We start from the raw sequence: 16,388 nt of genomic DNA, 5'->3' as shown, positions 1-16,388 counted from the left end.
AACAAAAAAAAAGGTCACACGGTGTCACCTCTGCTTTCTATTCACTAACGTAAGTCACTAAAGACAAAAGGGAGGTGCCCTAGACTCCACCTCTTAATGGGAAGGATGTCAAATACAATGCTTAGAAAGTGACTGGCACGTAATTAATTAACACTCAATAAATGCAGACATCATCCATGATCACTGTTGTTGTTGATGATGTTTTATATGTACTGTTATTGTGACAAGGAGGATAAGCAGGTATTCAAGGAAGAGGAGTGAGGTAAGCCTTTGAAGGAGCTCCAGGTAGATGACCAGAACACAGGGAAGGGCGTTTCAAGCAGGCCTGAAGATTTCAGGTTCTGGGGAACTCCCAGCTGCTCAAAACACCTGGAACAGAGCATGGGAGCTGGGGTCAGATCACAGAAGGACGTGAATGCCTTGCAAAGCACTTGGACCTGTTGATAAGGGGTATGAGAGCCATGGAAGGTTTAAGCAGGGGAAGGTTCATCAGACTGACACTCTTGCTTACAAGCAGGTCTGGGGGAGGGTGAGACTGGAGGTGAGGGGCACCAGTAAGGACCTTGGGACGAGAACTGAAAGATGGGCAGAAGGGGATGAATGAGAGTCAGAGGAATAACCCACAAGGCTGTCCTGAGGAGAGTGGGAGCGATCATTTGAAACTTTCAAGAAGCAGGGGTTGTTTTCAACCTCTTTTGAAATAAAACCCTGGGGATCTTTGGCAGGTTTGGTGTGGGACCCTGAACTTCACATTTCTTTCTATTTTTTTTTCTAGCCATATTTCATTATTAAATACAACTGTATTTATTTGTGACTGGCTTATACCTGCTTTGTGGGTTTTTTTTAAAATTAATCTATTTATTTTATATTTATTTTTGGCTGTGTTGGATCTTCGTTTCTGTGTGAGAGCTTTCTCCAGCTGCAGCGAGTGGAGGCCACTCTTCATCGCGGTGCGCGGGCCTCTCACTGCCGTGGCCTCTCCCGTTGCGGAGCACAGGCTCCAGACGCACAGGCTCAGTAGTTGTGGCTCACAGGCCCAGCCGCTCTGCAGCATGTGGGATCTTCCCGGACCGGGGCACGAACCCGTGTCCCCTGCATTGGCAGGCGGATTCTTAACCACTGTGCCACCAGGGAAGCCCCTCTTTCTATTTTTTTTTTTTTGACTCACATATTCATTCTTTATTTTCCACCCAACTCCATCTTGTGATTCTCTTGGTTCTCTATCACGGTCTTTGGAAGGTTGTCTCAGTTCCAAATAGCTGGACTCCACATTTTGTACTCCCTGGTGAGCTTGATGCTGCTGGTCTGGGAACCCCACTTTGAAGAGCCAAGGATCCCTAGACTTCTGTTAGTAGAAATATTTGCGAGTTACAGCTTTAGGGTACCCACTCGTTTCTGCTTGTCACCAGATGGGAAGAAAGAGGCGAGCAGTTTCTCCTTATCTTTTTTTAAAAAATATTTATTTATTTATTTTTGGCTGCATTGGGTCTTAGTTGCAGCACGCTGGATCTTTCGTTGCGGCACGCGGGATCTCTCGTTGCGGCGCATGGGCTCTTCATTGCGGTGCCCGGGCTTTTCGTTGCAGTGCGCGGGCTCAGTAGTTGCTGCATGTGGACTGAGTTGCCCCCGGCATGTTGGATCTTAGTTCCCCAACCAGGGGTTGAACCAGTGTCGCCTGCATTGCAAGACTGATTCTTTTTTCTTTTAAATAAATTTATTTATTTATTTATTTTTTGGTTGCATTTGGTCTTCATGGCTGCGCACAGGCTCTCTCTAGTTGCGGCAAATGCAGGCTACTCTGTTGTGGTGCGCAGGCTTCTCACTGTGGTGGCTTCTCGTGTTGTGGAGCATGGGATCTAAGCACGAGGGCTTCAGTAGCTGTGGCTCACGGGCTCCAGAGCGCAGGCTCAGCAGTTGCGGCACACGGGCTTAGCTGCTCCGCGGCATGGGGGATCTCCCCGGACCAGGGATCGAATCGTGTCCCCTGCATTGGCAGGTGGATTCTTAACCATTGCACCACCAGGGAAGTCCCTGAAAGACTGATTCTTAATCACTGGACCACCAGGGAAGTCCCTCTCCTTATCTTACCAAGGCAAATTCCATCAGCAGTCAGAGGGCCTATAATTTCAAGATGAACTGTAATTTTAATAATTCTGAGAGGGAAAGAGGCAAGTCTGAGATACTCTGCATATATGGCATAGAAAACGGCAGAATTACAAATGGAATCAGGTTCTGTAATGTTTTGCAACTATAGTGACAATCACAGGCAGAGGCGTGAATAGAAGATGGCTTTAGGTGGGAAAATGGGGTGGACATGGCTCCTCCCCAAGGTCTGCCCTCATCACGTCTGCTCTAGGGCCTTCTTGTAGCCAGGTACTCTCATCTCAGGGTCTCTGCACTTGCTGTTCCCACACCTTAGAACCCCTTTACCCTCCTGTTATCTGTCCACCTCTCTCACCCTTCAGATCTCAGCCAGTCAGGTCCTCAGTCTCTATGAGCCCCCCTGGAGCTGGCCTCCCCATACACACTCCAGGGTCCCTCTGTCCTCAATGGGAGGTTTGGGACCCTTTCTGGCTGGTCAGCACGGGCTTCCCCATGTCCAGCACAGGACACGCAGAGTGCAGAGGTGCTCTCTCATGAACTGAATTGCACCCACTGCCCCCCCCAATTCATATGTTGAAGCTCTAACCCCCAGTACCTCAGAATGTAACTATATTTAAAGATAAATCTTTAAAGAGGCAACTAAGGTAAAATGAGGTCCCATGAGTGGCTCCTAATCCAATGAGTGGAGTCCTTATAAGTAGCGATTAGGACACAGACACACACACAGGGATGTGATGACATGGGAAAAAATGGCCATCTACAAGCCAAGGAGAGAGGCCTCAGAAGAAACCAACTCTGCTGATACGTTTATCTTGGACTCTCAGCCTCCAGAACTGTGAGAAAATGAATTTCTGTTGGTTAAGTGCCCCAGTCTATGATATTTCTTATGGCAGCCTTGGCTGTACACACTCCGTAATACTCCCACCATGCCCTGGGTTTCTGTTATCAGAGCATTTATTACAAAGTGAAGAGCCATTCTCTCTTCCTTTCCATTAAAATCTCACTATTCTGGTGACTGCCCTGGTGGTCCAGTGGTTAGGACTCTGTGCTTCCACTGCAGGGGGCACGGGTTTCGATCCCTCGTTGGGGAACTAAGATCCCACATGCCGCATGGCGTGGCCAAAACAATTAATTAATTAAAAAAATCAATCTTACTGTTCAGGAGTGCCCTGGTGGTCTAGTGGTTAGGATTCAGTGCTTTCACTGCTGTGGCCCAGATTCAGGGAACTGAGATGCTGTAAGACTTGTGGCCAAAATATAAAAAACCAAAAAAAGTGAAATAAAATCCTACTGTTTACTGTTCAAGTCAAGGTTGTGGGGGGAGGGTCAACAGTGGGGAGGATGGGAGGATATGGAGTCTCTCCCAACCCCCAGGAACCAATTTTTGACTCTTTACCCCAGATATTCCATTCCCCTTGCCACAGATTACTTAAGGCATAGACATGTTCTACTTTCAGCTAGGAAGGGACAGGGTGGCTGCTTGAAGATGAGGCCTTTGGAGGTTGGGATGTGATGTCTGGAGCTGTTGCAGCCATCTTGGTACGATAAGAGGTAAAAAAAACCCACCAAAATTGGCAAAACAGAAGATGGATTAAAAAAAGTGTTTTGGGGCTTCCCTGGTGGCACAGTGGTTGAGAGTCCACCTGCCGATGCAGAGGACACGGGTTCATGCCCCGGTCCGGGAAGATCCCACATGTCACGGAGTGGCTAGGCCCGTGAGCCATGGCCGCTGAGCTTGTGCGTCCGGAGCCTGTGCTCTGCAACCAGAGAGGCCACAACAGTGAGAGGCCCGCGTACTGCAAAAAAAAGATGTATCTGTATGTATGTTTGTAACATGCCAGGATATCTCCAGAGGACCTAGAAGGCACCTGCTGTGGTCTGAATATTTGTGTCCCCCCCAAATTCATATGTTGAAATCCTAACCCCCCAAAGAAGATGGTGTTAGGAGGTGGGACCTTTGGGAGGTGATTAGGTCATGTGGGTGGAGCTCTCTCATGAGTGGGATTAGTGCCCTTATAAAAGGGACCCCAGAGATTCCTCACCCCTTCCACCATGTGAGGACACGGCGAGATGGCAGTCTGTGACCTGGAAGAGGGCCCTCCCCCAAAGCTGACTGTGCTGGTACCCTGATCTTCGACTTCCAGCCTCCAGAACTGTGAAAAATAAATATACATTGTTTACAAGCTGCCCAGCCTGTGGTATTTCATTACAGCAGCCCACAAAGGACTGAGACACCCCAGTAAGCCCACCAGGGTGCTGCGGGTAGGATGGGAGGGAAGCTTCTCAGCATACTCCTTCTTAATTTTGCTTCAAATATACCATGCATTTAAAAAATCAAATCAGGGGCTTCCCTGGTGGTCCAGTGGTTAAGACTCCGCACTCCCAATGCAGGGGACCTGGGTTCAATCCCTGGTCAGGGAATTAGATCCCGCATGCCGCAACTAAGATCCCAGCGCAGCCAAATAAATAAATAAATATTAAAAAAAAATCAAATCACATCAATCAATCAATGTCCATCCTGTTTCAGTTCTAGAAGTCAACAACTTGGTCCAGATGCAGACAGAGCACACCTCCACCCTACCGCCACCCCAAAACAGAACCTCCACACTTAGTTTTCCTTGGAGAATTTTAATCACAAACTGGGGGTGGGGTGGGTGTGGGAGGAGGTAAAGGGAGTACAGGCTGGCTGCTAGAGAATGGTGGCTGACTCCAGGCCCCGCTCCTGGAAGTACCGATGGGGGAGGCGGGGGCGGGGGCCTTCGCTGAAGTACGACTTGATCCTCCTAAGTCCCTCCTGATCCCCCGTCTGCGAGTCCTCCCTGTGGGAGAGAGATGGCGACACTGACTTCTGGGGGATCGGCCCTCTCAGGCAGCGCTGAGCCCTGGCTTCTCACCCTCCTTCCTCATAGCACCTCCAGGACACCTACCATGTAACGTCTTCTGCCTCCTTCTCCAGGATGCTCTGGGCTGTGCGCCAACTGAACCGGACAAACTGGGGGAAGCCGAACACAGGGTCCACGTGCTCCCTCAACCACGCTTTTGTCTTGGGATCTGGGGGAAGGGTAGGGTGGACAATGTGCTAGCCCTGAGCCCTGCCGTAATGTCCCAGCTTCTCAGCTTGGCATCTGAGGCCCTACCACCTCATCTCAGTCCTCCTCTGGAGTACCTGAAGCACCGCCCACTGTCTGAGACATCTTCCTGCCTCAGGACCTTTGCACAAGCAGTTCCCCCCAACTCTTTGCCTGGTCAACAGTTGCTTATGGTGCAGTTTAAGGAGACTGCCCTTGAGACATCTCCCTTACCTCCCCCAAGGACATGAGGCATTGAACCAGCATTTGTGGACCATTGAGTTAATGCCCATCTCTCCCATGTAACCACGAACTCAGTGGGCACAAGGAGGTCCTTGTTTGTCTTGCTCATGGCTAAATCTTCAGGGCTTGGCCCTGCAGGTCACATACCAGGTGTTCAGTAAGCAATGAACACTGCCCAAAGTGTCTTTGGCCTGGACCTGGTTTCCTCCCTTTGGCCTCACCTAAGTTCCAATCCTAGACTTGCTGTGTTACCCCACCCAACTGCCAAAGGGTTCCTTGAACCCAGCCACTGAATCTTTGCCTCTGCCCTTGTGTGTCTTTGGGAGAGGTGGAGGGGAGGGGCACGATCATTTCCACTTTACAAACAGGGAGACTGAGTCTCCTAATGAAGAGAAAACAATGGATTCAAGCTGGGGCCACCGGACAGCACTGCACAGGAGCCAGTACCCCTCACTCTGCCCTTTGCGCCTTAACAAATGGACAGATGCCCATCGTGAGTCTCAGTCCTTCACTGGGGCTCCAGAGAGAGAGCAGAAAGGGAGGGAGGGAGAAGGGAAGAGGGAGTCTGCCAGCTGGAATCCAACTTTGCCACATTTTGGCCATAAGCAAGTGGCCCCCCTGTCTGGGCCTCAGCCTCTTCTGCTGCAGAGTGGGGTGGTCAGAACAACTTAGAAAACCTCAGAAGCATGCCAAGCCTGCCTTTTTAGTTTATTGTCACTCACCATTGGGGTAGCCTGAGCCATAATCAGTGTCCAGGTCCTGCAGTTTTTCCACAAACTTCCAGTTCTTCACAGCCTGGTCTCGGGCCACCTGTGGGCAAGATAGGCACTTGGGATCTCCCTCCCCATGAAGCAGCCATGCTTGCCTCCTGCCAGGGGGATGCTGGGAGCTGGCCATGGCCAGCAGGGGCCTAACCTTGGCACAGATACTGGCGGCACTGACCACGGGATAGAGGGCATCTGCCTTGGCCTTGACTGTCACCTCAACACCAGGAAAGCGCTGCTGCAGCCGCTCCTGGTATGTCTCTGGGCGCCCCACAGTGTCCACAAACACCTGCCGTGGTGACAGAAATGTATTCATTCAACAAACATCCAGAAAAACAACTGTGTAGATGATCCAATTTCACAGCCTTTGCACTTGATGTTCCCGCTGCCTGGAATACTCGTCTCTCAGCTCATGCCCAGGCTGCGTCTTCCTCTCGGGGGTCTCAGCTCAAATATCACCCTCTAAAGAGGCTTTTCCTGATCACACTATATCCATTCTACATTTATTAAGCACCTACCTACTGCATGCCATGGGCTGCTCTATGTGTTGAGGACATAGCAGTAAACATGACAGAGTAGACACCCTGGTGAGGGCCACAGACAAGAAACAGGACAAATAATAAAGAATAAGGGAGATCCAGAAGAGATTATAATTTTAAACAATTTGGGGGTGTTCAGGGAAGGTCACTCTGAGGTGGTGACATCTGAATAAAGGCCTGAAGGAAATGAGCCACAGGGAGATCTGGGAAAGAGTGTTCTAGTGCAAAGGCCCTGAGGTGGGACCATGTCAAGTACCCTGGACAGCAGTACGGGGACCACATGTCTAGAACAGAAATGAGGTCAGAAAAGTAACAAGAAAAGTAATCTCCAGAGCATTTATTATTCTCAAAAATCACCTTTACTATTTGCTTACCAGCTGCCCATCCATCTCCTCTGATTTGGTCATGAATCCGAGGGCAGGCTCCTTGTCTGTCTGCTTCAGTACTGCATGGTCAGCTCCACATTCCAGCCCTGGACCTCAGCCACCTTCTCAGCAAGGCCTCCCTTGTTACATTCTCTATCTCAAGTATATTTACCCTTGTGATTCTCTCAAAACGGTCTGTTCTTTGCCTTGCAAACTCGATGCAATACCAACTTATAATTCTCTCTGGGGATTTAATCTCATTCTTCACTTGCCTGTAAACTTTCCTGATTTAATTCCCACTGTGTTCAGAAAATTAAACATCGAGATTTACATTTCAAAAACGTAAATGACTGTCTGCTGTGTGGGGAGCACATTGTAGGGGAGGGGGCTGGAGGAGGATGGGGCAGGTATCCAGGAGGGGAGGGTGCCCTGGGCTAGGATACAGACTGCGGTCGGGGAGAACAGATGTGGGATTCGTTCTACACACTGAGCCTTTAGAATACGGAAATAGATTAGATGGGGGTGAGGCTGGGGGCCCCACCATGGTCCTCAGTGGGGCACACATTTAAGGTAGGAAAAACAGTAGGACATCAACAGCAGTAAAACACATTCCTGAATCATCCATCGCACTTCTATACTCCTATTTTTATCCTGAGGTGATTAAAAGGGGGCAATCCAACCAACAGTTAGCTCACCTGGGCCACTTTCACACCTTGGTCCAACGCATACTGCATCAGCCCAGTAGCTGTATCATGAGACAGGGAGTTCAGGTTGTATTTGACCCTGTGGTGGTGGACAGAGCCCAGTCAACATCGTTCCAGCCACCCATCCCTTCCAGCCCATGATGGCTACCCCCCCGCCCCCGGGACCCCTCACCGCCCAAGCATGCTGGTAGAGATGAGGTTTGGAGACAGCACGTCCAGTGCCCAGCCCACAAAGTCTCCGTCCTCCTCCATTTTCGCAAAGAGCCTGTGCCGCTCGCTCTCCGACAAGGTCTTTGAGTCTGGGTGGAGGATTGGGAGAGAAGGGGAGCGGCTGGTTCCCCCAGTTCCTGCTCTCCCCCTCCAGCTTGCACCCGCCCCTGAACATGCCCAGGAACCGCCTCCCTAGATCTACCCCAGGGCTCACCTGCCACTTTCAGGGCCTCCAGATCTGCCAGGCGGGACAGGGGGCAATAGCAGATGGCGTAGACCATGGGGCCTGGGGAAGAGGGGGTCCAAACAGTGAGCCCGTGAAAGCCGCCATCTCTATTCCATCATCACCGCTTTTTTTTTCGGTGCCATCACCAATGCCATCGCCATCACCACTATCACCACCACCACCACCCCCCCGAGTGCGGTGCAATCCCAGCTCCTGTTCCAGTGCAACTTGCATCCACCTTATCACGCCCCTCCCCCACCCGGCCCTGGGGGCGCACCCAGCACCGGGCCCCGGCCCGCTTCATCGACGCCCAGGACGCAGGGCTCCTTGCGGCACACAGAAGGTACAGGCGAGTTCAGGCGACAGCGGCCCGTATTGTCTCTCTCCAGCTCGCTGAGATCCATGCCGCCGCAGCCGCCGTCACCAACGGCAGGAACAAAGTCTGCAAGGAAAGGTCTCTGCGCGCTTTTTCCGCGGGCCCAGAGGCAGTGCTAGCTCTCGACCAATCGCCGCGCAAGACACGCCCCAAACGTTCCCGCCGCCGTTGTCGTTTGCGCAGCACACGCCGACGTCGCTGCCGTGCAGCTTCCTGGGAATTGTAGTTCCCGAGTCTGACAGCCGAGCTCTATGGTTGGGGAACTGGATAGGCGGGGTCGCTTTCCAAGCTCCGCCCGGGTGTCACTGGAGCTCCGCTCGCCGAGGCTGGAGGGAGGAGAGGGAAATAAAGGGGAAATTGAGGGGGGCCTTGAAGGATTCGACCCGGTCAGAGCCTAGAAGGTCAGATACCACTAGACTCCCAGAATACGGTGTCCGCATCACTGAGTTCCTGTCCCCCATCTGGTTTCAGGCTCTTTGTACTCGAGGTCCCTGCTACTCCACACAGTCTAAGCCCCCTGGACTAGGTATCCTGGCTCACGCTGGGCTCAAACCTTCGGACTTAGAGTCCCCCAGCTCTCTCTCTCCGTAGCTCACCGGGAGAGCCACCCCCCCGCCTCTCGCCTGCTTTCTACCCTCTCTCTCATCCGGGCTAAGCCTCTCCTACCCCCGAACCGAGATCCCAGACCTCTACAGACTCCGGCTCAGAGTCTCCGCCCACCACGCAGGCTCCTTTCCCCTCCATCCGCAATTCAGGGTTCATGCTCCCGCCCCGTCTCCCACCCTTCTCCCTCTTTCTCCCACGTCTTAGCGAGGAGCACGCCTCCCAGATTTGTCCACCACTCCAACGACATGTCTCTTTCTATTCCCTGCTCTCAACAGAGCTCACGCCCTCAGACTGTGGGTTTCTGTTCCTCATCAGGGTCCCAGTTCCTCCATCTGCGTTTTCCCCTCCCCACCCCCACCACCTTTCTTCCTTTCTCCTCGGATATCAGCGGGGCTCCCATCTCCTGACTCAGCCCTCCCTTCCCACGCTGCACTCAAGCCCCAGATTTAGTGCCCCATTGTTCCCTCTTCGAGGCCCGCCTCGTACCCGCCCCCCACAGCCCTTCCTCTCTCCCCTGCCCACCCTGGGAACCCGCGGCCCCGGATTTGCCCATCAGCCCCGGCCCCGCCTCCTCCGCGCCCGAGGCTCACCCGGGCTCAGGGCCTCCAGTCGCAGTCGTTCGGCTCGCAGGATGAACAATCTCGTTGCCGGCAGGGCCGCACCTGAACCAGATTCTCGCGGTCCATGAACACCGGGCCCGGCGCTGTGCCCACAGCCTCGCGGCTGCGCTCCTGCTTGCCCAGGTCGCAGAAACAGCGCCACTTTCCCCACGGGCCAAGGGCAGAGTCTTCCAAGTCTAGGGATGGAGGGCCAGGTAGGAGGGAACCTTTCCCCCCGCACCCCCAGGGAGAGAGGAGGAGAAAGACACTAATACATCACAACAGTTCGTATTTGCTCAGTTGTGCTTCTGTGCCAGGTACCCAGCCATAGATTATCTCTAATCTTACCGTTAGTCCCAGGTGGGGAAACTGAAACTTAGAGAGAACAAGCCACCCTTCCAAGCTCACACAACTGGTGAATGGCCCAGAGGGACTGCAAAATGACACTTCCCACCTGTGCCTGCCTGTCCAGTTGGGAATGTGGTACCACACCCTTGGTGTCCACCATCTGAAGATGACTCCTCTCTCCAGGGGCATGATCTTGAGCCTGTCCAACTGGCACAGTGTCACCTGACCAGCAGGGTTGCCAGGTGGTAAATTAAATTACATAATTGTCATAACGAAGGTACTTAAAGCCCCTGGCGATGTGCTAGTACATAACACAAAAACAATTATTATGATCACTTTCAAAGCAGCTACAACGTTTATTAGACGCCCTTCACAACCCTTCTTTTACTGACTCTTCCCTACAGCCCTAGTTGACAGGTCTTAGCCCAAATCTGTGGCTCACAAAGTCCTGACACCTCATGCCCTCACCAAGCCTCTGCCAGACAACACTGGCCTCTTTCCAGTCCTCTGTCAGGCCGTTTGGCCTTGGCACTTGCGGTTCCAACTCCCTGTTGCACTCTTTCCCCTAAATCTTCGCATTTTGGGCTTTTCCTTGTCATTCCGGCTGCATTGGTTACCTATCTTCAGCCGGGCCTTCTCTGACTTCAGAAGTTTACCTGCACCCTGCCTTTTCTATCTCCGCCTTTCCCAGCACTTATCCATGAGTTTATGGATATGTCTGCGTCGGTATTTATTGCCTGCTCACGTCCCCTCTCCCGGTGTAGGCTGCTTATAGACAGTCTCTATCTCAATTTACAGATGAGAAAACTGAGCCTCAGAGAAAAGTAATCAGCCCGAGGGGCGCCGCCAGTGCATAGCTGGCAGAGATTTTTTTTTTTTTTTTTGCGGTACGCGGGCCTCTCACTGTTGTGACCTCTCCCGTTGCGGAGCACAGGCTCCGGACGCGCAGGCTCAGCGGCCATGGCTCACGGGCCTAGTCACTCCGTGGCACGTGGCATCTTCCCGGACCGGGGCACGAACCCGTGTCCCCTGCATCGGCAGGCGGACTCTCAACCACTGCGCCACCAGGGAAGCCCCTGGGCAGAGATTTGAGGTCCCTGAAGGAGGGTCTATTTGCAGCCAGATGGTGACGTGGGGCAATGAAGCACCTTTCTGCACTATCACAGCCGCAGCCTGCAGTTACCTTTCTCCAGATGCTGCAGCCGCAGCTGCTCCCAGGTGTCCCCTTCTCCCTGCTCGCCAAAGTATTGGTAGTCGGGGGAAACCTGGGCAGGAGTTGCCAGCAGCAGGAGTATCAGAGGCAGCAACAGTAGTGTCAAACCGCTCCGGGCCATGCCGGACTCAACCGACCCCAGCTCGCTCCAAAGAGGAGCCCCGCGCATCACCCCCGCGGGCCGACGCAGTGGTCGGGGCCGGCGGCTGCGCGTCTCCCCCTGCCGCCCGCGGGCAAGTGGTCGCGACCGGCTCCTCTTTCCCTCCCCTGCGCTTGCAGTGGACCCGACCGTTCCGCTCGTCCGCCCACCCCTCCGCGCTAGGCGTCATGGTTCGGGCCTAATATAAAAGGCTCCAAGGCCCAGGGCACACTTCGCCCTACGAAAGCGAGTCTGTGCGTCTGCGAGTCTGTGCGTCCCGCCCTTTCCCACGCAGGTATGGACACCTGGAGTGCATCGAGCTGCGGGGAGTCCCCTTGGAGCAGCTTGGGCCCTATCCGGACCTCAGCGCTGGCCGCCTTTGTTTTCCGCCCGCCGTAGTGGCCGCCTTTGTCCTTGCGGGGAAAAACGAGGCCAGAGCCTTGGAGTACAGGCCGCATCCCCAGGCTCCCCGCCCCCAGCTCGCGGCATCTCCTCCTGGGGCGGTGGGCTTGCGCGACCGCGCTCAGGCCGACACGCTAACTGGGGGCCGGCCGGCAGCTGCCCGGCCCCTCTAGCTGTCCAGGGGGGCGGGTCTCCCAAAGTCTCAAGGCCGTGCCAACCTGGTCCCGGAGAAGGTGCGAGGCAGTACTGCTGCCTCCGCCGCTCTGACTCAGTAACTGGGCCCGGTACGCAGCGTGACCTTGGGAAGCGAGGACAAAGGGTCGTCCAGGGCGCACTGACCGGGCGGGGGTCTCGGCTTTCAGTCATGACCTCCGGCTACGCGCACATCGGAAAGCCCGCCCCGGAATTCCAGGCCACCGCCGTGGTGGATGGCGCCTTCAAGGAGGTGAAGCTTTCAGACTACAAAGGTGAGGGCGGCCTGGAGGGGGCCCTGGTGGGGGCGGGGCACAGGCATTAGAGGGACTGAGCCCTAACTCCTTGTCTATTCCCACCCCCTTCCCCAGGAAAATACTTGGTCCTCTTTTTCTACCCGCTGGACTTTACCTTTGTGTGCCCCACGGAGATCATCGCTTTCAGTGAGCGTGCCGAGGAGTTCCACAAGCTGGACTGCGATGTGCTGGGCGTCTCTGTGGACTCTCAGTTCACCCACCTGGCTTGGTATGACCAGTGGGGACCAGTAAGGAGGAAGGGTGCAGCTAAACCTACACCTCTATAGGGTCTGAGCTGTGTGTTCTCCTGGCCGGTGCTCAACCTCTGCGTCTCCCTTTCACATCAAGAAAATAATGGAAATAGTGATTCCCAAGTCCTCAATGATGATGACAGTAATTAGCTTTTGGAAACTAGTTTCGTGGCGTAGAGAGTTAGCAGATGCTTTTTTTCACTTAGGGCAACACAGCCTCCCTCCCGTGAACTATTTCAGCAAGGTGGAAACTCCAGTTCAAGAGAGTGAAGGGCTGGGCCCAGTGACACAGAGCTAGAGAGAGGAGGATGGGGACTCTAAGGCAGGTTCTCTGCCTCAAGGTGCTGGAAACCACCAGTACATGTGAAGCCACTTTGCTAGAGTATTAGCTTAGTCTTCCCAGCTGTGAGAAGCAGCCCCAGCAGCCACTTCAGGGTGGGGTGGGTGGCGCTCCCTGGGGTTTGCTCAAAAGCCCCTTATCTCTCACCTCCAGCACCCCCTCTCCAGCCCTTATCACATGCAGGCCCAAAGGGTGAGGACCCTGCTGTGCCAGGCATCCTGAGGTCCCAGCCCTGTCTCCCCCACCCACAGGATCAACACCCCCCGGAAGGAGGGAGGCTTGGGCCCCCTGAACATCCCCCTGCTGGCTGATGTAACCAGAAGCTTGTCCCGTGATTATGGCGTGCTGAAGGAAGATGAGGGCATCGCCTACAGGTACTGTGGGACCCTCAGGAAGCCCCCATCCTCAGAGTGAGGGGATCGCTCTTGGGTGATGCCCTCCCTGCCCCCAGCCCTGTGGCTAGCAGGAAGACGGTGCTCCCTCCCTGGGTCCTGACAGTGGGAACTCTGGCTCCTCACTGTGAACTCTGCTATCTCAGGGGCCTCTTTATCATCGATGGCAAGGGTGTCCTTCGCCAGATCACCATCAATGATTTGCCTGTGGGGCGCTCTGTGGATGAGGCTCTGCGGCTGGTCCAGGCCTTCCAGTACACAGATGAGCACGGGGAAGGTGAGCCGAAACCCACATTCACATGTGTTCACACATGGGTACATATGCAGCCCCTCTGTCATGCACACATACATTCACTGCCCACCCTGTCGCTTGTGTGGGGTGGTTGTGAGGGCCCCAAAGAAGATTTAACTCAGGGCCTTGTCTGCAGGAAGTTTCTAGTCTGGTGGGAGAGATACCCCAATATAAGGGTGGGGAGCTGGGGAGGTAATAGAAATCTGTAGAAGGTATTTGAGAAGGCCTGTGCCAAGGCAGGCTTGAATGTTAGTTGGATCAGAGTATCTTCTCATGTGAAGGCCACAGCCTGACCACAGGCCCTCAAAGTCCACTGGGGCTGGCTAAGTCCAGCCTGACCACAGGCCCTCAAAGTCCACCAGCTGCCTAAGAGAGAAAGATGCGATTAAAGGAGCCAGAAAGAAATTAAAATGTCAGCCAGGGAATTCCCTGGCGGTCCAGTGGTTAGGACTCTTGCCTTTTACTGCTGAGGGCTCGAGTTTCCCCTGGTCAGGGAAACTAAGATCCCACAAGCCACACGGTGCGGCCAAAAAACTACATAATAGGTACTTCCCTGGTGGTGGTCCGTTGGTTAGGACTCTGCGCTTCTACTGCAGGGGACACGGGCTCAATCCCTGGTCGGGGAACTAAGATCCCACGTGCCACATGGTGTGGCCAAAAATAAATAAATAAATAAAATAAAATGTCAGTCAGAAAATCCTGCAGCTGGGCTTGGAGGGCTCCTCTTACCATGTGGCATGGTCTTAGGCCTGGACCACTTGGCTCCAGGCTTTTTCTTCTGCAACTCATGCTCTTGCTTTGCCTCTTTTTGTCCCCTCACTACTGCTCTACCTTGAATATGGCACTCTGGCCTCATATGTGCACCCCTGTTTTTCCACAGTCTGTCCCGCTGGCTGGATGCCAGGCAGTGACACAATCAAGCCCAACGTGGACGACAGCAAGGAATATTTCTCCAAACACAACTAGGCTGGCAGAGGGGTGGCAAGCTTGGGCTCTTGGCCCCCATCTGTGCCCCCACCTGGGTGCCCCATACTGACCCAGGAAAGGCCCCTTCAGACTCTACAGTCCATGACCCCAGAGGGCTAGGCCAAGGCTTTCTCAAGCTACCAGCTGAGAGCTGGTGAACGGTGACCCCCTCCTTGGAGCCCACATAGCTGAGAACAGGCCTAGAGGCGACTAATAAAGTATTAGGGACAGATGTAAGTCTGTGTTGGTGTGATTTGTCCTGGCGTGGTACCACTCCCCACCCCCTTCTCCAGACTGTGGCCTGGGAAACTGACATTGTAGTTACCGATCTCCACCACAAGGTGGCAGTCTTGCATCATGCTCACTGCTTACTCTCCTCCCTCTTTCTCCTTGGCCTGAAGACGGGTGGAGGGGCCGGGGGCGATGGTGCTGTTGGCCCCTTGCAGGGAGCAAGTCCCAGGCTGCCTTACAACCTGAAACCTGGCCATGCAGAGCAGCGCCCACACCTAAACAGCAGCCAGCCTGGGTTCAAATGCCGCTTAAGCTGTGATCTTCCCTGGGTCTCTTCAACAGCAAAATGGGAATAAAGACAAACCTACATTTCACCATTTCACGTTAAAAGAGATGAAGTACGTGAAGCTCAGGGCTCTGTTAATGGTTATTAGGACCAAGTTCCTGGGGCTGGAAGAAGGTGGGGACCCAATCCTGAGCATAGAACCAAGAGAGGGAGCTTGAGGTAGAGGCACAGTCCCTGCTGCAAGTTCTACACCACCCCAGGTTGGAAGGGCTGTGCCTCTGCCCCTGAAGTGGAAGGATGAGGGTTAGGCTGGGAGGCAGGTGTTAGGAGCAAGACAGTGTTTGAAGGAGCTCAGTTTGATGCTGTGCATGTTCAGGCAAGTGGCTTTGCCACTCTGAGCCCCCATTTCCTTCCACAGAACAGGACTGACAAGCTCATTTAATCCACAGACCCATTATTACTGCTATCCAGCCTAATGCCCTCCAAGGTCACCCATCTCAGCCTTGGGATTTTATCTACAGTCCTCCCCAAGGCCCTGTGTGGTCTTCCCTGACCTCATCTCCCAACTCCTGGTTCACTCCATTGCAGCACACAGCCTTCTTGCAGTTCTTTAACAGGCTGATCTTGTTCTGGCCACAGGAGCTTTGCATGTGCTGTTCCCTCTGCCAGAACGCTGTTACTCAGGATTTTCTCAGGGCTCAGCTTCAAAGCTGCTGAAAAATCGCCTCATTAAAGTTCCATGTTCCCAATCCATTCTCCAAAGCAGCTAACCTCCCCGGCCCCATCACTACCACTTTGACCATTTTTTTTTTCTTCCTAGCACTTACCACCATCTCCGAATCACGCTTGCTTGTTTATTGTCTGTCGGCCCTGGTCCCGTCTGTGACTCCTGGGCCAGGTTGTTCAGTACTTTATAAATGAATTAATGAAGCGTCTGTTCTACCCCACCTCGCCCCTGTGGCTTGGTTTCTCGATCTGTGTTTTTCTCTGCTGCTCTGGGGGCTTCCAGCTCCGAAGCCAGCCAGATCCCCATCGGGGCTCACCAGCCGCGCTCGCACCCGTCACAGCTGCGGGGGAGGCAGCCCCATGAGAGGGCGGCGGCGGCGCCCGGCGGCTCGAGCAGCCGCCCCGGCAGGACCAGACCTGGCAGTCGCCCCGCTCCCGGCCTGGCACCCGGGAGGGGAAACTGGCAGGCGGGCACCGCCCTTCCTGGCGGGGGTGGGGAGGGGATCGCGGC

The 16,388-nt window shown here is 54.1% G+C and overlaps 3 protein-coding genes across 3 annotated transcripts; 1 reads left to right on the top strand and 2 right to left on the bottom strand.

The window, feature by feature from the left end:
• Window positions 1-4,715: 4,715 nt before the first annotated feature.
• On the bottom strand, window positions 4,716-8,633 carry RNASEH2A (ribonuclease H2 subunit A). Its single transcript, XM_067733450.1, has 8 exons — window positions 8,500-8,633; window positions 8,211-8,282; window positions 7,959-8,085; window positions 7,778-7,865; window positions 6,330-6,467; window positions 6,137-6,224; window positions 5,031-5,154; window positions 4,716-4,922 (listed from the first exon to the last, which is right to left on the bottom strand). Exons 1-8 carry the CDS (start codon window positions 8,624-8,626, stop codon window positions 4,793-4,795), a joined length of 894 nt encoding a protein of 297 aa, XP_067589551.1. The 5' UTR covers window positions 8,627-8,633; the 3' UTR covers window positions 4,716-4,792.
• A 151-nt stretch (window positions 8,634-8,784) lies between these two features.
• On the bottom strand, window positions 8,785-11,533 carry THSD8 (thrombospondin type 1 domain containing 8). The gene is made up of 3 exons (XM_067733452.1): window positions 11,335-11,533; window positions 9,795-10,000; window positions 8,785-8,924 (listed from the first exon to the last, which is right to left on the bottom strand). The coding sequence occupies exons 1-2, from the start codon at window positions 11,531-11,533 to the stop codon at window positions 9,801-9,803; spliced, it is 399 nt and encodes a 132-aa protein (XP_067589553.1). The 3' UTR covers window positions 8,785-8,924; window positions 9,795-9,800.
• Window positions 11,534-11,657: 124 nt separating this feature from the next.
• Window positions 11,658-14,871, top strand: PRDX2 (peroxiredoxin 2). Its single transcript, XM_067733451.1, has 6 exons — window positions 11,658-11,798; window positions 12,268-12,372; window positions 12,469-12,622; window positions 13,236-13,358; window positions 13,523-13,653; window positions 14,549-14,871. The coding sequence occupies exons 2-6, from the start codon at window positions 12,270-12,272 to the stop codon at window positions 14,632-14,634; spliced, it is 597 nt and encodes a 198-aa protein (XP_067589552.1). The 5' UTR covers window positions 11,658-11,798; window positions 12,268-12,269; the 3' UTR covers window positions 14,635-14,871.
• Window positions 14,872-16,388: the final 1,517 nt, after the last annotated feature.

Source organism: Pseudorca crassidens, chromosome 3 (genome assembly GCF_039906515.1).
Source record: "Pseudorca crassidens isolate mPseCra1 chromosome 3, mPseCra1.hap1, whole genome shotgun sequence".
Lineage (NCBI taxonomy): Eukaryota > Metazoa > Chordata > Mammalia > Artiodactyla > Delphinidae > Pseudorca > Pseudorca crassidens.
This window is presented reverse-complemented; position numbering and strand designations above follow the sequence as displayed.